The following is a 22,159-nucleotide window of genomic DNA, read 5'->3' as shown; positions in this document are numbered from 1 at the left end:
ACACAGACTGATTCATTGATGATCAAATTAGCTGGTGATTAATTTAATAGTCGACAACTAACAGATTAATTAATAGAGCTTGATTATTAAATCAATGAAATGAGCTGTTTTATGTTGTGTCTATGTGTTATAGTGTGTATAAGTGTGTGTATGAATATGTGTGTGGACCCCAACAAGAACAGCCTGCACCTGCTTGTGCTGGTGCTAATTGGGATCCAACTAAAGAAAGACAGAAACAAGCTGTGTGCTTTTACTGTGATTTTGTTTCTATGGTGAATTTGTTGCAGAAATGTAATATGTGATCAGTGTGTGCAGACACAGCAGAAGGAAGGAAGAAGAAGAAGGGACGCTTACTGCTTCATTGAGCCCAGGGACTGAGCGGCTCCTGAGACTGAAGGCGTCGTCACTGGGTTCAGAACCAGGAGCTGACAGGTCCATCTCTGAGCGACTGTGATCTGGGAGGAGAAGGGGAGAGGGAGTGAGAAAAAAAATTGTTTCAGAGATGCTGTTTGAAGGGAGTGAGGGGCCGGAAGGCAAACACAGACACAACACAAGCAGACAGCGAGGGAGAAGGTAGAAACTAATGATTATCGCCACGTTGTCTGAGCACCATAAATGTTCTCCAGCGTGATTTAAATGCAGACACTTCACCCCAAAATCAAAAATACATCTGTTTCCTCTTACCTGCAGTGCTATTTATCAGTCTAGATTGTTTTGGTGTGAGCTGCCAAGTGTAGATATCAGCCGTAAAGATGTCTGCCTCTTGAATATAATGAAACTAGATGGCACTCAGTTTGTGTGCCAAAACAATACATTTGAAAAACTCAACAGTAATGTCTCTTTCAAGAAATCATGACCGGCTTACTCAAGATAATCCACAGACATTGTTGTGAGCAGTTTCTGGTTCCAACTCCCAAACTATACCCGCCAACCGTCTCACCACGCTGAAGCAAGCAGGCATCCAGCTCACCTAGCACCACTAATCCATCTTACATAACAACTGAGCCGAGGAGGAAGCCATTAATGTTTACATCTTGCTCTGTCACGAGCCTTTCGTTCATAAGTAAATGTCCCAGAGGGCCTCACGAGAAATTGAGCTCCAAAAATGTTCAAATATGTATGTCATAAATTATAATATCACATATTTGCACTGCCAATATTGGGTCGGGGAAGTCTCAGACGTTTCCTGTGCATAGTTTTAATGATTAACATACTAGAACTAGAAAACATATCTGCGTTTTGTAATTCCAAAACCCACAAATCGGGTAGCTGTATCATCGTGAGCGTGCTGAATGTTGAGGAAGAGGGAGAAAAAGTGAAGCAGGCAGTCAGAGGAGACAACAAGCTGGTCAGAGACAACTCTGCTGCTGTTTAGGAGGATATTGGACCATGTGTTGAAGTTATAGAGAAGCGCTGACAACAGGAGGAGAAGCGCAGATACAAGATTGGATGTTTGTGGGTTTTTAATTGTAAAGACTGATATTGTCGTGTTGCTGCTGTGAACTCGGGCCTACTTGGCTGATAACCTTGACCTGTTGTTGAAATATTTCTTACATTAATGAGTTTCATATTCTGTTTACTGATTAGGGGGACACTCTTTTTACTATTTGTTTCTGTCTGGGGGGTCTAAATTCATGTTGCTGTGGCACATTGTGAAGAGAGGGTCTCTAATAGCCCCAGAGCCTGTAGTATACCAAACAAAATTTAAACACTTGTTCTTGCTCCAATGTTTCATAGGTTTAATTTAAAGATCTAAGACTTCTTTTCAAGCCCTCAATAGATATATCTGTGTCAAATTTTGGTCACAGTTTTGTAAAACTTCATGTCAGTGAGCACTTCTCCTTTTCCAAGATTATCTATCCACCTGACAGACGTGGCTGATCAAGATTCTGATGAAACAGCATGATTTCTACAAAGGTGTTCCCTGTTCCTTGGGATAGTCAGAATAGAAATGGCCACTCTAAAACATGCAGCACATTGCCACAGATGCTTTGAGGGAGTATGTCATGAGCATGGCGAGTACAGGAATGTCTGCCAGAGCTGTTGCCCATGAACATAATGTTCATTTCACCACCATAACCATCCCCAATGCCATTTCCGTGAATTTGGCAGTACATCCAAGCGGCCTCACAACTGCAGATTACTTGTAACCACACCAGCTAAAGACCTGCACATCCAGAGTCTTCACCTGCAAGATCATCTGAGACTGTGTGGGGAAAAAATGTAGACCATATTCATGTTTTTTGGGGTTGTAAGAAAATGTACAAATACTGGAATGATGTATGGCCTGAACTTAAGGCAATATTGGGATATGCAATACCAAACACATGGGAGGTTTTATACCTAAGCAACCTAGCAAGAGAAGCTGTTCAACGTAAGGATCAATACTTAATCAAAATCCTTTTAGCAGCAGCGAAGAAGGCTATTACCAGGAAATAACACAAAGAGGATCCTCCTTCTTTAAGTGACTGGAAGGACATTGTTGAGGAGATATATGACATGGAAAGACTCATTTACTGAGACTCCAAAAATCAGAAGTCAAAGGAAAATGGACCAGATGGACTGAATACAAGGCATACTTCAGAGACACCACCTAAATCTCTTGATGGACATGGCAAACGTGTTTTAGGTGACCACTAGGATGAGTACTGTGATGCCGTATAATTGTAATATACCTCAGCGACACTCACAGTTTTGTTTTACTTTTGTATGTTTATTTGGGGAAAACAAATTGTTTAAAAAAAGCAATAAAATTTAAGTTAAAAAAAAAGATGTGCATGAAAAAAGTCTTAGATCTTTAACTTAAACCTGTGAAAAGAAGGAACAAAAACAAAAATGGTGCTTTTAATTTTTGTTTTGTTTTCAAATTACTAGACAAATTAAGAGATATCCGGTTATGATACACAACTAAATCTAAGATTTAAAAGGTTTGGTATGTTTTCACTGGTAATTTAAGGATTCATCTGTGGTATTTTAAGGGACTCTTAGTTTGTTGGACATGCTAACGATACTGGTTTATGTAAGTTTAATCCATTTCCTACACTTATGCTCGTGATTTTGGTTTTAAAAAGACTGTTTGTGAACAGATTTAAATAAATGAGATGTTACTTGTAAAACTTTAGAGCTGGAAGGCATACTTTTGAAATTTAGTGATAGCCAGCATAGCAGTAGGCAAATAATCACCACTTGGCTCTTGCTCATTCTTAACAGACATGAGATTGATCTTTTCATTGAGCAGGTTTATGTACAATACATTCACAGGCAAAAAGAGGAAAGTAAAGTTAGATTTTGAGATTGATTAAATGTGGAAATAAGCTGGCAAAACTGCAGGAGGCAGCTTTAACTCTTTGCCTGAGACTTTAGAACAGTGAATATCAGAGCATGAAGATCTGACGACTCCTCCAGGGACAAACTGTATCTTCAGAGCACGTATAGTCAGGCACAAGTCTATGAATAAAATTATAGAAGAGTACGAGGATGTTAAAAATCTATCTTAAAACTGGAGATACAATGTCATCTTCAGTATAAAAAAACTGCATATCGAGTGGAGCTCCTCACTCAGCAGCTCTTTTCAAGCTAACGACACTAATCGGAGCCATCTTAAAAAGCTTGACACACTTCTTAGCTGCTGTTACTAGAGGAGATAAAGGGTCTGACACCGAGGGAGACAAAGTGGAGGAGTTTATACTTAAAAAAAGGAGGAGAGCAGACAGTGACGGGGGTGTGAGTTAATAGTGTGGTTTGTGAAGACGTGACATTGGCTCCTGATCGAAGGGGAATTTTGTCCTTTACTGTACGAGGTGCTGAGCTGGAGAGTATTTTTGCACCACTCAGGTTGTCTAACATCACCTTTGATATAATGCTGCTGCTGCCAACACATCCTGAAACTGTGATTCAGGTATTGAAATGTTTGTGCGTGAGCTGTGAAGCTGCGAGACAACAGCAGGAGTCACGTCGCTCCAAGGTGAAGCAACAAAAAAATAACAAGAGGTGTGGGTTGTACCTGATGAAACCGAGGCCCTAGACACAGAAATAGTTGGGGCGCCCGAGTCCGTCCTGTGATGGCCGGGAGCTTTTTTCTCAGGCGCACTGTCACTGGAGTGTACACTGGCAACGCTCTCCGCTCCATCAGGCTGTGAGTAAACACAAATCCAACACACCCACACTGTTAAAATAACAATATAATCTGCATAGCCCAGTGTGTCTCTGTGCGTGTGTTGGTGTGTATTCATTGCTGACCCTGACCCTCCGGTTGTCGCTGGAAGTGGAGGTTCTGTCTGGAGTTTGGGTACGCAGGTTGTTGGGTACCGTGGGCATCCCAGAGGACTCCAAGGCCACCGCACCGCCCCTGAAAACCAGCGAGAAACCAGTCATCAACATGTATTTAACACCCGTGACATTCATTTAGTCTTTCAGCATCAATCAGTTAAAATCTAGTAGGTGTGTAACACTTGTGGGAAGCAGCCTCTGGCTCTTTGACTGCATGAATAACTCTAATATAAACAGGCTGAGCTTTTAATAACTGTCACTGCCACCTCACTTAATTTTTCCTTAATGTTTATTTCTTTTTTAGTCACTGAAATGTTTTACGTTGATGCCTGAAAATGTTCCCTTTATAAACATAAGTTGTAAGTAAGTTTTAACCTAGATTCCTAAACACTCAAAATGAAAGACTCCATTCACATGTCGAGGTTTTTCACTGTAGATACCAGAGGTGGGGACTTGAGTCACATGACTTGGACTTGGGTCACTGGTAGCTTTGTTTGGTTATTTTATTTGGTGTTTGCTTTATTGGCAGTGTAATGAATGTCTTGTGGTTTGGGCAGGTGGTAGGAGGCGCTGACGTCACACTGACGGTTGGTGGTATTGGCTCATTAGCCACTATTAGTTGTACCTGGAGGGAGAGCTGGGGAGGCCTTTCGGCTGAGTGGGCACGCCACGAGGGAGACGCCGGAGGCAAGATGTTCTGAAGACAAAATAGACTGAGAGAGCGTTCGCCACGCCACAATTATTCATGTAAATACACATTCACTCTGAACAACCACGGGGAAGAGCAAGCTGGCCAGCTGACCGGTCCGACGGTTCGGCAATCTAGTGGAGTCGTCTGGTCTGAGCGAGCTGGTCGCGAGGAGCAAAAGCGATGGCCTGGCGGTAAGTCACACCCCTCAGATAGGAAAGGTCACAGCCACCCAGGGAAGTCCAGGCACATTTCTCGCATCTAATGCAACACGTAGGGAGAGGCATTAAGTTACGGGATGGCTAGCCTCAGTGGATTCGGTCTCACGAGCCTCATTTAGCAGCGTAACACTCGTGAGAATCAAGAGACTTCAACGCAACTTGAAGTCTCTAACATCTAACACCAACTAACATCAGTGACTTGTGACATCAGTTGGACTTGAGCAATTTGACGTGCTGTAAATCAATTTATTTCCCCTTATTTGCTGAATCGACTCACATCAATGCTTTTCATTATCTAGCAATAAGACACTTAACTCCCTTGATCAACTTTGTTTGAACAATCCAACAGCGTCCAATCAAACTGCAGGAGAGAGACAAAAGAGCTAACTAGGGTCAAAGTCAACAAAAAAACGAACTGCAGTATGTAAAAGAGACATACCAACTTCCAACTTCGTTTGACATTTGAAGTTGCATAAAGAACTTAAGTTAAGGCTAACATTAAGACAGAGAGCTTAGCTACTAACATTTCTCTGTTGTTAATATGGTATTATATTTGGTAAAGAGCATATTATGAATTGTTAGGGACTCGAAACTAAAAGTTTAGGTCTGGGGACTTGAGCTGCAACTTGTTAAACTTGCCCATCTTGACACAGGACTTGTATTTCCGGCTCACCCTTTCTTCCCCTCTAAGGGCGGTGGCCTTGTGGGTAACCTGTGAGGGTGTGACGTGTGCTTTGTGTGTATGTGGAGGGAAGCCGCTCTCTTGGGGTGTCATGGTGAAGACGCAGGCGACAAATAGTGATGATAGTCAGCATAATTAAGTGTCTAGATGAGCTCAGGGCTGTTCGACCCCATGAGAAGGCCATGTTTGTTGTTTTGTGGTGAAGACTGCAATAAAGCCATTGTTGGTGAACGGCACCTGAATGCCTCGCCATCCTTCCCTCTGCAGAGTGGTCCGGACCGCAAGAAGCTGGCTACCAGCTAATAACGAGCCAAGCTAAAATTAATGTTAATAAGCCAGTGTGTTCCCAACTACGATTCAGAGCCGGTAAGATGTCACTGAGAAAGAGATAACACTTGTGACTTGAACAGTGACTTGATCCCACCTCTGGTAGATACTGACACAAGGCTGCACCAGTGCTCAGAGAATGATTATCTAAGACTATCTGAAACGTTTTTTTTTAGAGCTCATAACAGCTTCAAAAACTGTTAGCGTGAACTCTTATGAAGCTATTATATGATTGTACACATTGTATTCATTTATTCATACGTCACGCTGTGAACTTTTGCACCTTCTGCACTAAACTACCTACTTCTAAATCTGTTCAGTTCTTTCATTTTATTACAGATCTACTGTGAATATTTCTTTGTATCTTTTTAGATTTTTATTCTATTTTTTTCTATTCCACATTTATGTTTATTGGATTTTGTAGTACTTCTTTTTATTTCTATTTCCTCTTACTATGTTTAGTGTTATGCACCAATACACCAAAGCAACTCCTTGAATGTGAAAACCTATTCCACAATTAACTGGATTCTGATTCTGATATTAAAAAAGTTTAATTTTTGCATTTTCCGTTCTTGTTTTCATTTATTCCTCAGTGGATCTTTGTGTAACTGCCCTCCCTGAAGACACAGTCTAATTATTGTTTGATCTTTAATCGTATTTCTCACAAGCAATTCGAGGGAAGTAAAGATTCCTAGTTTCCTTAATTTTGAGACTACTTTTCCTCACTTACCTCACTTCCTCCCCTCCTTTCCTCAGCACTGATTGGTTCCTTTCACTCTTTGTTCACTCATTAACCAAACTTCATTCTTCACCATCACATGGGGTGGCAATGGTGGTTATTTATGGTGGAACGGTAGTTTAATTTAGAGCATTATTTATCCTTAGTAAGACAGACAATGTTTAATTTGACTAAGGTTTTTAATTTTGTATTTGTTTCTTTCAGATTCAAACCCATGAGTGTTTGCTCCCCCCTTTAGATTTAACTACAAGTTCTTCAGTTTGAAAATAACTGATGGCTGATGCATTCTGACCGATGCCCCGATAGCCTCCTCCTCCTTAACATGTGTTCACAGTTTACGTGGCGTGGACGGATACCTGCTTGAACGTGGACTCGGAGCAGAGTGAACGCTTCGTATGCTCTGAGCATCTCCATCCGAAGCAGATTTGGCACTGGCACTGTCGACTCCGTTGTCCTGCTTCAGGTTCGAGCGGTTGCCTCTTTTGTCCAGCTTCATCCTTCTACACACACACACACACACACACACAGTCTGTTATCTACTGAGCGCTGGAGATATTCAGTCACATCCATTATTGCAGAGTTATTATTACACTGTCTCTCTCTGCTTTATCAAGATCATCATCATCAACACCACAGTTTGCATCCTGCAGAAGGAAATCTAATTAGGGACCTGGGTACATCGCTGTATTGCCATTATTCTGATTAATTATTTCCACTAAGTAGGTTGTTTTCTGTCCCATTTGTTTCTATTTTTGTTTGTTAGCAGCAGGATATTAGTTTTGAGGATGTTAGGGAAGTCTCCACAGTGACTTTAGTGGAATATGTCAACATCTATTGAATGGATTGGCACACAACTTGGTAACAGACACTCATGTTCCCCAGAGGATGAACCCTACTGACTGTGGTGATCCTCTGACTTTTCCTCTAGAGCCACCATGAGGTTGATATATATATTTTTGGGGGCTTTTTGCCTTTATTTCATAGGACAAATGTAGTGTGAAAGGGGGAGAGTGAGTGGGGACAACATGCATTAAGGGGGCGTGAGCTGGAATCAAACCCACAGCTGCTGTGGCGAGGACATAGTCTCTTGTACATGGGGCGCCGGCTCTATAAGGTGAGCTAGCAGACATTATTTCAGTGAGATGCTTCGCCAACTTTCTGATGGATTCCCATTAAAATTTGGTTCAAGTATCTGTTTTCGCAAGAGAATGAATGAAGTCACCACGATGATAAAATCATTGCAGCTTCGTGTTATTCCAAAGTTTTCTGTCTGCATGACTCCTTTGTCTGAATCACTGTGATGCCTTCAGGAACCATTAGAGTGCAGCTAAGATGAGGGGCAATGCTATCCAGCAAAATCCAATTATCGCCGTACTGCTTTGCCAAATGTATTTGAAAATGCATTCAGATTCTCAGTGAAATCAAATGAGCATCCACCTGATATTGTCTAAAGCCTTTGCGCTGAGGCAAGTCCTCATCGCACTGCAGGTTTCTTTCAAATGTGATTTGAGATAATGTTATCTGCTCTCTGCTTACTGCATATCCAGCGTACCTCGTGTTTTCATGTTGTGTAATTCACTGAGTAAATGCTCTAATATATTCAGAACAATTATGTGTGTGCATGGACATGAATTTTGCTGCTCTGTTTATCCACTGCTTACCCTTTCCTCCGGGCACCGTCCACAATGTTGAGCACTGCACTTCTTTTGGATCTCGGTGTGTCAGGTATCTCAGACTCAGAGGCGGCTGACAAGTTCTCTGTCGACTTTGAGTGTGTGACTGGTGATCAGAAACAAGATCAAGAATAAAATCAGCAAATATCCTACGTGTCTCAACCTCATCTTTATGGTTTGGGTGACAGAAAATTAAAGGTAGAACTCACTGATCGGGCTGTTCATAATTGTCTGTTTGATCACATCACCGCTCGGCACTCCCTGCTCAAAGCGCTTGGACCGCTCCTCCAGGAACCACTCTCCTGTTACCACCTTCAGCTCCCTGCAAACACACCGGCCACCTATTAATGGCACATCAACACCTCAACATACAAGTTTAAATAAAAAAATCCTCCTGAACTCTTAGGTACCATCAGTCAGTCAGTTATTTTGTGATGACAGAATGTCTGCAGGGTTCACAAAGCTAAATTTAAGACCTCTTTAATATCACATAGAATACAATTTCACAGTCAAATGCAAGATATATGGAAAACCAGTGGGGATGATAAGCAAAGAACTATTTAACATGTGCATAAAGGTACTGAACTCACATTACTGCCAGTGTGTCACAGCTGGATCTGAATAATCAGCAGAAAATGGATGGATGGATTAAGGGACTGTTCTTTATTTATCAGAGGAGAGGGTGGCTGGGTTTTTTTTTTACCCTCCCTGAAGCTACAAATATTTTTCCTTGAGCCTCCCTGTGAGTGACTAGCAGAAAATGAAAAAGTTAAAAGACGAAATCCTGGCGTTGAAAAAAACCTTGGTTTTTCACTTTTGTCGTGGATGCTGATTAGTTACTGCAAAGACTTTACTTTTGGCCAAATGTGAAATGCGGTGAAGAATAAAGTGATCAGTATTTTAAGCTCAGATTAGTATTTGTACAAATGATGTGTCTAAAGACCGTCGGAAGTTTGAAAATCCAATGGAAATTTCAGTTAATACAGTTTCTGGCTATGATCAGTGGTGTCATTTTTTTTTTTTTTTTAAAGAAAACAGTCCCTACCCAATAAAATAAAATAAAAAATACTAATAATAATTTCCACATATTCATTTTACATACAGTACACTCTGTATGCTATGAGGTCTGAAACAATAGTACTGGGGAATTTATCTATTTTACAAAAACATTTTATAACTAATATTACTGCCCACTGCAGGCTACAAAAACATTCAAGACCTCTGTAAATAAACTTTACCTCAGGCTTTATCTTAAGTAAACTTAAAATCAATGTGTGTTACGACTTTTCAGGACCTGTAGATACCCTGGAATGAGAGTGATTGGTGAATCTACTTTTTCTACTTATCTTGAGTTTCAGTCAGTAATTTTTTATTTGTGAACTTTAGCTGTGGGCTACATGTGTAGGTGGACAGAGGATAAACATTTGCATACTATAAGCAAGAGAGCAAGAGCTGAGAAAAGTTTTACTTCTTACACTAACTCAAAACATCTTGTGGTCACAGTGTGATAAATCATGCTGGCGGCAGTGGAGAAGTTTGTATCTCTTTTTAATTGTGTGAATGTTGTTTACCTCTGGTCTTCCAGTTTCATAGATATCAGTATCACTTTAGCTTTAAAACTTAGCCAGGTACAGCCTCTTAAAGATGGGAATGTCGGCCACAAAAAAAAAAAAAAAATCTAAATTAGCATCCCTATTTGATATAGTTTTGCTGTTGTCAAACGTGGACCTGTTTTACTCAATTCATCACAAATTTTCTCAGTTTTTGGATCCTTTGTTCACCTTGGGGGTATGCAAGAAACAAAATTTTCTTCAAAATCTCAACGTAAGATGGGGTGAGTATTTGATATAAGTAGCTTATTCCTTTAAGCCCTGTAAGAGATGACAGCACTGAAACATCTGAAGCCCTCGCAGACAAATGGAGACCAATATGGTGTCATTAACAATCTCATCAAACCATCTGGAGTGCACTGTCTGCTCAACAGTACGCTGGTTTGGTCCCTGCATGGCATCTACACTTACAAGATCTTGGCACAAACATTACATCTCCACTGCCGTGTTTTGGGAGTTGTAACGCGACAGTCGTTGCAGACGCGCAGCTGACACTCCTCGCAGAGATCTCCGCGGTCAAAGATGAGGCCTAAGCTCTTCAGGCAGCGAGCGCACTGTCGCTCCCCCAGCTCCTGGGGCCGACGGGAACCCTTTCGTTTGATCTCCAGCAGCTCATTCTTCAGCTTCCTGTAGGAGAGAAAGAAGAAAACATCAAGGGACATTAAGAACACTCAGAGTGAGATGAAGGTGACTTCAAACAGTGATGCTGAAGTCCTCACCGTATCCTCTTCTCCTCTCGCTTCCTCAATTTCTCATCTTTCTGCAGCACCTTCAGAATCATGTCTCTTTCATGTTCCAGCAGATAGGAGAGGTTCAGATCCTCCCCGACCTGCTCCATTGGTCCCTCAGTCTACTATATCAGCCAAGCAGAGATGTTGCATGGAGGAAGTCAGAGATAACTACATTATGCTGCAAAAAGCTCCTCTTCTCTGTAATCTTCTGCTAACGGATGGGTTGTTGTGCTTTTGGCGCTGGCATAGTCTGAAGTTTGTCCCTCCAGTGTGTCCTCCTCTGATCCTCCTCCTTTTTAGGTGAGCTGAGAAGACGTCACCTCTCAGGAAGCCTAGATGAGGTTACACAGACACAAGTGAAAGTCAGTAAAACATGGCTGACATTAATAACTTTTTTAAAAAAAAGTGTTGTCGATAAATGTCCTGGGTAAATTGCTTGGGTTTTTTTTGGCCAGCGTAAAAAAACATTAATTAAAATAAGACAATGATTTACATTATTACAGGAGGAAGCACAAGTAATCGGTGGACATTTGACAGCTCTGGCAGCTTAACAACCTCCCAATTAGGCTCCAGGCCTGACATTCACAGCACAACACCAACATTTCCCAGCTTCTATTAGCGAAGCTCTGTCTTTCCCTGAAACTCATGACAAGCCTTGTTCTAACTATCTGCACCTGCATACCAATGCACACAGATACATCACATTAATTTGGCACTTTTGTACAAAGAGACATTTTAGCCATGCGAGTGCCGTGGCTCTAGGGACAGAAATATAAGTCTGTCAGTCCTTTAGGTAACTCAACAATTGTTGGATGGATTGCCAAGAAAGTTGCAGGGCTGGCATTGAATATTAGACTATTAGACTATTTGGATATTTGTTTCTTTGAAATTCTAAATAAATGTAAACCTTTTTGATATAATTTTCAGGTGCTGGAGCCTATCCCAGCTGACACTGGGTGAGAGGCAGGGTACACCCTGGACAGGTCGCCAGACTATCACAGGGCTGACACATAGAGACAGACAACCATTCACACTCACATTCACACCTATGGACAATTTAGAGTTACCAATTAACCTGCATGTCTTTGGACTGTGGGAGGAAGCTGGAGTACTCAGAGAAAACCCACAGTGACACAGGGAGAGATTGCAAACTCTACACAGAAGGGCGCCCCCATCCTGGGGTTTGAAGCAGGAACCCTGTTGCTGTGAGGCAACAGTTTCAACCACTGTTCCACTGTGCCACCCAACCATTTTATCATGAGACAGTAATTTATGCATAACCCACATTACTGGGAAGGTTGCAATCCCATGATGAATGCGTTGATGGGAGTAAAGAAGTAAGTAGTATAACAGGACTTTCCCCCAGGAGACCAGTGTTTGTGTCCTGTGTGAAACTAATGAACTTTTGAATCATTTTCAGGTATGTTGTCACGGTGTTTCCGATTACTATGCTTTTTATTCTGGAGAGTCCCAGAAATTTGGTGCAGATATTCATGCCCCACAAGAATAACTTGTAATAACTTTAGTGATCCGTAACTGTTTATCCCCCAGCCAGCATTTGTATGTGGGGCCGTTGTGAGTAGTAAATGGGCTGAAAAATGGGCCCTATATGGGACTGTTCCATATTGGTCCCATGACATTGGCGCACACGGGGGGGTTAGCTCAAGTGGGCCCCAGATAAGATGCCAATAAACTCATCCCAATATGGAACACATAGACAATCTAATATAGGGCCAATTTTACAGCCCATTTACTACCCACATGACCCCACATATAAATGTTGGCTGGGCCAGTGCCACAATTTCAATTTGTCTAATGCTTTAGTTTATGACTCAATACTTGCACGCTAAAGGCTGATTTATGGTAGGGCGCTTGACTCTTTTGAGGAGTGTTGCTTGATAGAAATTCATGGGCAGTGCAATGTTTTCAATTCATGCTTCGGCACAGGGTTTTAGTTGTCTCCACTCTAAAATAAGAGCATGATCATTCCCAGCTAAACATCAGCATTTTAGCATTTAGCTGACACACTACTGGACCACCGGCCTCACAGAACTGCTACCATAGTTGTAGACTCTTGTATCCCAGCTGTCAAGACAAACACATCATCAGCAGTTTGGCATTCAGTATCTAACTAAAAAACACTGTGACATATAGACAAGAGGAGCCAGAAATCAAACCACCATCCGTATGATTAATGGCTCTATAACATGAACTATGGCTGCCCTGATTTTGATAAATAGTCCATAGGGAACAGTGTGAGGCAGTAAAAATGTCACTCCTGCTGTAGCCGTGCTATGGATCTGCCAAGTGTCTCTGATTTTCTCTGATGCCACTGTTACCCAGAGAAATGATTTGATTTGAATGCTATACATGAACTCACAGACACAATTCTCAATCTAGCTGCAGTGCCTGATCAAGTGAACTGCCGCCAATAACCTGATTTGCAAAAGAATGGTTTTCAAGATCAGAAACTCATAGACCGTATCTGAGGTTATATGACACACCGAGGAGACAGCATTCTGGCAGTGCTTGTGTAAATGAAGTTGGGAAATGAAAATTGAATGGAGTGGAGGGATCTGCATAAGCCCACCCCAGCCTCCTTCACTCTTTATTCATTGCAGTCTCTTTCATCCACGGTCTTTCTTCTCTCGCCTCTTCCCTTCACTTTACATGAATTAGCACTAATGAACCGGCAGACATCATCTCAGATTCGTTTGCAACCAAAGGCACATCATGACATCAGTGATTATAGCATTTTAAGCTGAGCTGCAGCTGCATTGTTGCCAATGAATAGCTTTTTCTTTAACCTTTAAGATGTTAAGTGGGGATTCAGTGGGTAGAAATAATAACGATTTACAGACACCTTTGCATTGGAAAGACTCAAGCTGATGAATACGAATATGGATGGTCAATTATTCACTGACTGTGGCTCCTCTTGGAGTTTAAAGTGATGCTAGCAGCTCTGTCCAGCTGTATCTAGGCACACTGGTTTCCACTGTGAAAAGTTGTGGATGGTACCAATGGAATCGTTCCATACCGTCCCCATTTTTGGTCCCCCCTCTGTTGGGGTACCTAGCACACAGATCTGGTACTAAAAGGTGGAGCTGTGAACACTGCAGTCTGTTGATTGGTCAGTAGAGGACGGTCACTCTGCTCAGGGCTGAGTTGTGGCTGGTTTTGAGGCTCATGTAACCACTGTTGTTTGGAGGAAACAGGGCTTTAGTTACAGTGTGGGCTCCACGCTAATGCTGACAGCTGGACAGACCATCACAAAGGGGCGGGACTTCTATGTGGCAGTTGAATCATTCATAGTAATGAACAGGGCCGTGCTGCCAGTGCTGTATCGATTGTTGAATACATCCATAGTTGCGCCTGGCAGCTCGGTGTAATGAGCATTTTTTTACTAATTTCTTTCTCTCTGACTTGCTGAGCTCTTGCTCCAACTCACTGTTTTAAATTCGCAAACACAGTGAAGGACTGCCAGTTGTCCTCAGACAATCCATCTGTGTGTCTGTGTGAGACAGAGCTACAGTCCAAGTGGTCAACTGAGCCACTTCTGCAAACATTCAGAGAAGACAATATATCCTCTGAAATAAAACAGTGATCTGGGCTCTCAGTGGCCAGTTTATTAGGTACACCTATCTTAAACTGAAGCAGTCTAATAAAACCATCCTGTACCAGCTGGTCAGAGATCATTTTGTCAAACTTGCGCTAAGATCTGGAACGAGAACCCACTACATTAGAGCAATAACCTCTGTTACACATTTCAAAGACGTATTTAAACACTATCTGATGGACGTACCTGTAACCACTGATTTAAATCCCATATCCCATTTTACTTACTTCACTTCAGTGCACTACTCTGCATTGTCTGTGTAGCTGCCTGGGTTTTGTTGTTTTGCCTCTGTTGATTGTTTCTGTTTTTATTCTATATTGTAATGTGTTTTTGTTGCATAACAGGAACCTGCTTTAACTTCAGTTTGAACTGTAACACACCATGTTACTTTTAATTCCTTTCCTATATAAATAAATAAATTACATCTATTATGGACAAATAGAGAAACTCATCTTGGTATGACGCAACCTCAAAAATGAGCATATAGTTGAATCAACACCTCTCCAGAATAATTTCAACAAAAATTAACACTATAACCTAAAGGTAGGAGCAGCACGTTGGGATTAGACTGCATTTGTTTTAGCTAAGTTAAATAAACTGGCAGGTAGTGGTGTATGTTAACAGGAAGTCAAAATGCAGATTATAACCACACAGAATATTCTGGCAGCCGAGCAACTGTGACACATGATACTCCTGACGACCTGGGCTGACTTGTACTGGGTCAACAACATCAATAAAGCGAAACCAATATTTATTTGAGCTTCTACCATATTATAGTCGTGCTGTGAGAGCACAACAGTGTCTGAGAGTCTGAATTGTGTGCTGCAGTAGGCGTGTGTCCTGAACAGCCCTCCCTGTGTACACATTCCTGCTGCCGCTCTCTCTGCCCTGAGTAAACACGAGTCAGGAGACAGTTAAACTTTGGCTTCTGAGCAGAGGAAACGCACTCACTTCTCAGCTCCGCACTTATAACGTAGCTCTGAGGAGCGCACAGGTGACTCACTGTGCTGTAACAGTGCAGGGGAGGTTTTCATCTTTTCCACAATGTATGTCGTTCAAACACGTAATGGATGGTTTGTCACTGAGTCTGTGCTCCACCAGGCGACATCTGGCCACAAAGCCACAGTGTGGTCTACTCGGTGTTTCGTAACTCTGTGTGGCCTTTTACCACCAGTCAGTCTGGAGTTTCCTGCAGGTGGCCGGGCTTATAGACAGCAAAATCAATCTGCCAATTAAAGACCACAGGTGTGCTGGGAGCAGCTGGGCTCCAGTTGGCAGAAAAGCAAAGTAGACATGGATGAAAAACGATTGGAAAATACATTAATTACTGAATATGCAGTGGGCGGACAGAGAGTTGAGTTTGATGTCACATGATGCCCTCAGAGCATCTTTAATACTTCCATTTCCATCCTGGAGTGTGTGAAACTCAATACTAGACTGTAATGATAAGGACAACCTAAATGTAAATAGTTTTATAGGGCGTAACAGCATCAGGTGACTCATTTTATTTTATGTTCTGACGCTGCAAAAAGGTTCCAGTTTGTACACCAGGTTATGTTTGGCTTTGGATGAAGCGCTCTGCAAATAGCAGACCTGTGAGGCTTTTAAACACAAGCCTGTTGATATTTGATGTTTTCTTTATCGTCAACCAACAATGAATTGATCCCACTAGCAAATATTGCGTGTGCAGCCAAAGCCTGATTTATCTAATTCCTCTTTTATAGACCTCTAAAAACTATTAAAAACACATCAACGAGCCTCATTGTTGCACTGGGTGACATGTTCCTTCATTACAGGCAACAAGGGCACAGTAGTTTATTATGAGTCAATCCCACAAACACCATCCTGCTGCTGTGAATACTCTCCAGAGCATCACGTCTGTGGCTGAGTCCCAATTGCAATTTTTATTCCTGTTTGTGTAAGGTTCGATAAAAACTACAGGGCCAAGCTGCTTAAAGGAATATTTCAACCCCCAAAATGATCGTTTCTACATTACTCACTTACCCCATGTCACCTTCGTAAAGACAGAATGTTTCAATTCACCAAAGTCCGCAATAACATAAACAAACTACAGATTGAAGCAGTGGTAAACCAGCAGCTCCCGTGTTCAGTGAGGTAAAATTACTGTTTTTGTAAATGGAGTCTGGTTTCACTTCTTTTTGTTAGCTTTTATTGTTGGTGTTTTGCCTTTATTGACATGACAGTGGGAGAGAGAGGGGAAATAACCTCTCAGATGATGCTGGACAAACCTCGACTCTGACCACTTTTATTTTATTAGGGGAAAGTCAATTTTTTCACTCTTGCTGTCAATTACACACAGGTCCGAAAGACACACATGCACAAACAGGACCTATACATGCACAAAGTGGAGAGATGTCAGAGTAAGGGGGCTGCCTTGGTCAGGTGCCCCGAGCGGTTGGGGGGTTCAGTGCCTTGACTGCAACCTTATTTTAAAACTCAGTTTAAAATCATTTTAAAAATCGTTTTATCTTTGCATCTCTTGTCGCACTTTTGCTCTTTTAATGGTGATTTTTCTTAAAAATTGTAAATCATTTAGTAATTAATTTTACGTTTTATATCTCTTTTTCTGTATCCTTTATTATGCTTTATCTTTTATTGTTTTGTAGCACTGTGGGTTACCTTTGTGTACGAAATGTGCTATACAAATAAAGCTGCCTTGCCTTGCCTCAAGCCACTGCAACAGACTTTGTCAGGTGAGCCAGAGGTCAACACAATACGTTTCACTTTGACTTTAGTTTTAAATAATAAGGTTTTAGAGACTTGGATTATACTGCATGAGTTATGCAACAGATGTTCTGATATAGTTTTGCCGTTATTAAACATGGACCCCTATGACATCAGTTCATTTAGTTTTTGGAGTCTTCGTTTACCATGGCAACGTGATCCCATCCCTCTTATCGCTACTAATATGATGCTGAGGGCAGCCTATTGCATGTGGGGGTTGACAGTAAGAATGGGTCAGTGGTTAGGTTTCTGCAAAACCTTGGCTGAGTGCCATAAATGCCACAACCGATTATTTGATGGTCTCAAACACCACTCTCACCTCCACCCTCGCCCACCCTGAGGGGACTTTTATGCTCTTTCACCTACGTCTGTTTCCTTGAGCGTCTAATAATGATGCAGATGGGTTTACATTGGAGATGGTGGAGAGAGTCTAACACAGACACTGTACGGTGCCCCTGCCGTCATTAAAGAGACATCGGGTACACTTTTTTGATGGAGGTATGAGACAGACAAAGTTTTCGTCACAAATTTAAGGTAACTCTGGGTGAGTGATCTATATACAAATGATCATGTTGTGAGTGAAGTACTCCTTTAAGAACTTTACTGAGCCTTTTTAAAATATACAACTACACTTGTGAGCCTTTTAACATGTTTAGTGAACATGCAGATCCCTGCTGAATTTCAATATAACTAATGGGCTTGTAGTTTAAAGCTAAAGACAAGTCAGAAAGTAATGAAAGTCTGATTAACACATTGTCTCTTTATAATATAAAGAATATCAAATAAAAATGCAGCTTGTGTCACAGACGTATTAATTACCTCTGTGAACATTTCTGATGCCATTATATTGGTCTAGTGCTGCACTTTGGCGTTTCAGCATGACATGAAAATGTGTCCCCCTTGAGTAATTATCGCTGCTGTGATTTAAACAGCACATATACATAATGTCCTCTTAAGGTATTCATTATGTCGTATTGCACTGACATTGTAATATAATACAAACACAATATGAGTAAAAGCAGTGATGATCAGAGCTCTTTACTGGAACTGCTGGGTTAACTGGAAGTCTTTGTGAATGTGATTTGGTAACTTGAGCATTAAGTTAGGAGGCAAATAGAGAAGCGTGCTCTTTCCTCTGCCTGTGTGTGTTTTCTCCGGTTTCCTCCTACACTCTAAAGACAGGTCCAGTTGACTGTGGCTTTAAAATCAGCTGTGAATGTGAATAGTTGTGTGTATCTCTATGATTGACTGGCGACCTGTCCACAGTGTACCCTGCCTCTTGCCACCCACAACCTTCTTAAGGTTAAGTGGGTAGAGCCGTAACACGTATATAGCCACCAGGTTTGAAAAGTGAAGTCAGTGTGTGAAGTGCTTTAAACCTGCATTCTCCTTACTTGATTTATTATCTCTGGAAACATTTTCCGAATGTGTTTCTGATCTCAATGGCTACTTTCAAGTCTTCTTCAATACAGCACAATGTTCATCTTGTAAATTATGGTTCTATTAAGAGTAAAGTAGACAATGCTTTAGGGCATGACTACCTTTTGACTGACAGATCTCTACCACAGTCACCTGTCCGTCAGGATATAGGCGTGGAAATGTGTACGTTTAAATAGCTTTGAACTTGTCTTTGGGTGTTGTGTTATCGTGTTCGGACTTTGACCGTGTTTTCAGGTCATGGAATTTGACCGTAACATTTTGGTAGCAAAAAATCTCTTGTTCAGTTTTCTGTTGTACTGTAAGACACTCTAATGTGTTGGCTGTTCATTTTGTTTAAGGGCACAGTCCCACATTAGCAAAATTAACACTGGCGAATATTTGCCTCCCGTTCACTTCCATTCAATGCGAGCAGAGGGGTGTACAAAACATTTACTTTCGGTGGCAAAGCAAATTTACATCTTCACTTCGCTTTCCATCACATTGTGTCAGGCAAGCTGCCCCACATGGGAGATGCTGCTGGGCTGGTGGTCTGGTGGTGATTCAGGACATTCATGGAACACAAGAAATGGAAAATGTTCTAATAACATCATATTTTGCATTATTTAATTCAGTCCAATTCAATTTTATTTATAAAGCCCAATGTCACAATTTGCCTCAGAGTGCTTTACAGCATACAACATCCCTCTGTCCCTGGACCCTCATAGCAGATAAGGAAAAACTCCCCAAAAACCCATTTAACAAGAGAAAAAATGGTATAAACCTCAGGAAAAGCAACTGAGGAGGGATCCCTCTTCCAGGACGGACAAAGTGACAAAGACAAAGTTTCCACGAATCAGTGGGTTATGTCACAGTGGCTACCTCCTCTTCTTTCATACTGTCATGGGTATAAATGATGGATGGATGGAGCCCTATAAACAACTCTACATTTTTCCCTGACAACCCTGTAAATCGTCAGCTCATATTTCTCCCTCTTGTTGACTCTTAACTCCTGAACCTCAAAACGATCTCAGCTGAAGGGCAGCAACATCTGATCAGTGCAGGAGCTCTGAATCTATCACACAAACCTGTCACTGTGTGTAAATTTGGTGACTAAACCTTCCTGTGAGAGAGTAAAAGTGGGATGAACGAGGTCGAGAGAACATTTTATGGCGTATTTTTTACAGAAAAGTGGGCCACCCACATACCCCCTTTAAATTGAAAATTCATCAGCTTCGACTTTAGCTTTACTCTCGTTATTTCAGCGAGAGGCAGCGTGGAGGTTTTTTTGGCCTTAAAGATAGTGAATAAATCATACAGCAGCTCTTTCACCTTGTATCAGCAGATTCCTTGTCTCTCGGGAGGCTGAGGCTTTTCCAGATAATTTACCTTATCTAGCATGTTCGCTACCACACAGTGGTGACAGTGGTGTGAAGAGCAGCATGCCCACAACATTAATAAAGCATACAAATTGCCTGGTCCATGTAACATACAGCTAGACCAGTCTGTTAGCCTTCATTCTGTCTGATTTTCTCCGGGTTCAAAGCCCTTAACGCACCATGTCTTTCCTTTCCTTTGTTTTAATGTATAACCACTGAAATCCCCTGTGGTGAGGCACAGGATGTTGCACGTTTTCCTCCTGAATCATTAATGTGAGACGGCAGTAGACAGTGATGATGAGCGGCAGAGAGCGTCTCTGGTGACCATTAACCAGCAGGTCACTTCAGCTCAGCCAGACCTCCCTTTGCCTGCAGTCCGACTCCACGCACATTCACAGACAGAAAACATTAATTATTCATCAACAAAGGTCAATAATGACAGATCTCACAGCTGCTTACACCTGTGCCATGACACACACCAGAGAATATAACATATAGTTATATACTGCATCTCTCTGCTTTGGTATTTTCTGCTATGAGAAGTCAGGGCTGTTTTCTGGACTCTAGCTACCTTAATCACCACCCAACATCCATGCATATCATGTGGGAGTTACCATAATTACCAGTTTACCACTGACTCATATTACATGCTCACTGCATCAACATTCAAGTCGTGATTACAACTGGGAACCTCAAATATGTTTGGTGCAATTATATGTTTTTTGCTAACAAATCCCAAAGACCAAAACCAACAAGCCAAGCAGGGAGTGAACAATGAGTTTGCCTAAAACAGCTGTCTACTGCTGAAAAAGCTGCTGGAGGTGAGACTGAACCAAAACAGAAACGTTGTGGGCTGTAAAACGAAAACAATGAGCTGATAGATGCAAATCTGCAATAATTACTTGTGGGCTTGTTATTACAAGTGACACCCTTCACACTGCATATTTCATTTCATTGATTCTTTGTTATTATAAAAAAACATTGAGTTTACAGCTGGGGTAGGCAGAAATCTGGAAAGGGCAAAATAAAAAATGCAGAATTTGAAGATACACGTATGGTTTCCCATACATTGATTTATTTAATAATATTTCAGTATACAGTTGCATACAGCTCAATCTCTCAGTCCCTCCTTGCAACACTTTCTCTCTCTCTCTCTCTCTATTCATCAGGCCACAAAAGAGACAAGAATTAGATAGCTAACGTGATCTACTTCCCTGGGAGAAAAGCTGGCAGCAGCTTGGGAGACAGCCCTTGGCAGATGTAGCAGCTCAAATTTGGTCAGCGCAACCGCCCAGCAGGCTGGTGGCCAGTGGCAGTGCCAGGTATGATCGGTGTAATAGCAGCAACAGAAAGTTTGCTAATCCGACAGGGAGTCAGGGGTGTCCAGTCCCCTGGTGCTGGGGTTTGCATTGGGTGGATTCAGATTGCTGTGGCTGCCAGCTAGGGGTCTGTCTCAGGAGCTGCTGCCTGCTCTCATCCTGGCGAGGTGGTCTGTGGCGGTGCGGAGTGAGGTGGAGGACATACTGTGATTTGAGGCTCTTGCTAAACGTGGACTTCACACCACAGCTGTGAGTCTTTGGCTACTGATAGCAGAAGGCTAAATTATTTGCAACGTTTTCTCACCATCTCTGAAACGCTTCGCCAATATTGACACATTTTATTTTGTTAATTGTCAGAATCTCCTTTAGACTCTCTTTTTGAAGTCCATATTGACATGGACTTTCCATGTCCACATATGACGTGCAAGATACCCAGGTTGGTTGTTAACGTTCTGGGACACCGTGTCACGTTCTGCCTGTTACATGCATTGTCTTCTTTCAAAATACACAGGAAATTTAGGGTTTTTTTTTCCTTCAACAACAAACATATGGTTGGGTTTCGGCAACAAAAACACGTGGTAAGGTATCGGAAAAAAGAACAGGGTTTGTCTTTATACTCTTACGAAACGCGAATGCTGCTTTCCCAGGTGAGGGTCGATGTTTGTTGGACCCATCCACCACCTCGCCCACCATACTTGGACTCTCGCTGCCTTAATTTATATTCTTGTACCACTGGTTTTCCCC

The 22,159-nt window shown here is 41.8% G+C and overlaps 1 protein-coding gene across 4 annotated transcripts in view; it reads right to left on the bottom strand.

Moving 5' to 3' along the window:
• The window catches only part of sytl5 (synaptotagmin-like 5), a 60,527-nt gene that overhangs the window by 19,920 nt on the left and 18,448 nt on the right, over positions 1-22,159 (bottom strand). For 3 of the 4 annotated variants that reach the window (XM_049594486.1, XM_049594485.1, XM_049594488.1), the window contains 8 exons: positions 10,929-11,272; positions 10,621-10,836; positions 8,809-8,921; positions 8,588-8,705; positions 7,283-7,426; positions 4,240-4,348; positions 4,004-4,133; positions 355-455 (listed from right to left, as the gene is read on the bottom strand). In XM_049594486.1, the coding sequence (XP_049450443.1) occupies positions 355-455; positions 4,004-4,133; positions 4,240-4,348; positions 7,283-7,426; positions 8,588-8,705; positions 8,809-8,921; positions 10,621-10,836; positions 10,929-11,047 (1,050 nt within the window). In that variant the 5' untranslated portion in view covers positions 11,048-11,272. The remainder of the gene's footprint in view (positions 1-354; positions 456-4,003; positions 4,134-4,239; positions 4,349-7,282; positions 7,427-8,587; positions 8,706-8,808; positions 8,922-10,620; positions 10,837-10,928; positions 11,273-22,159) is intronic. The other variant, XM_049594487.1, reaches the window with a different exon arrangement.

The sequence above is a fragment of the Epinephelus fuscoguttatus genome, linkage group LG13, assembly GCF_011397635.1.
Source record: "Epinephelus fuscoguttatus linkage group LG13, E.fuscoguttatus.final_Chr_v1".
Taxonomy (NCBI): Eukaryota; Metazoa; Chordata; class Actinopteri; order Perciformes; family Serranidae; genus Epinephelus; species Epinephelus fuscoguttatus.
This window is presented reverse-complemented; position numbering and strand designations above follow the sequence as displayed.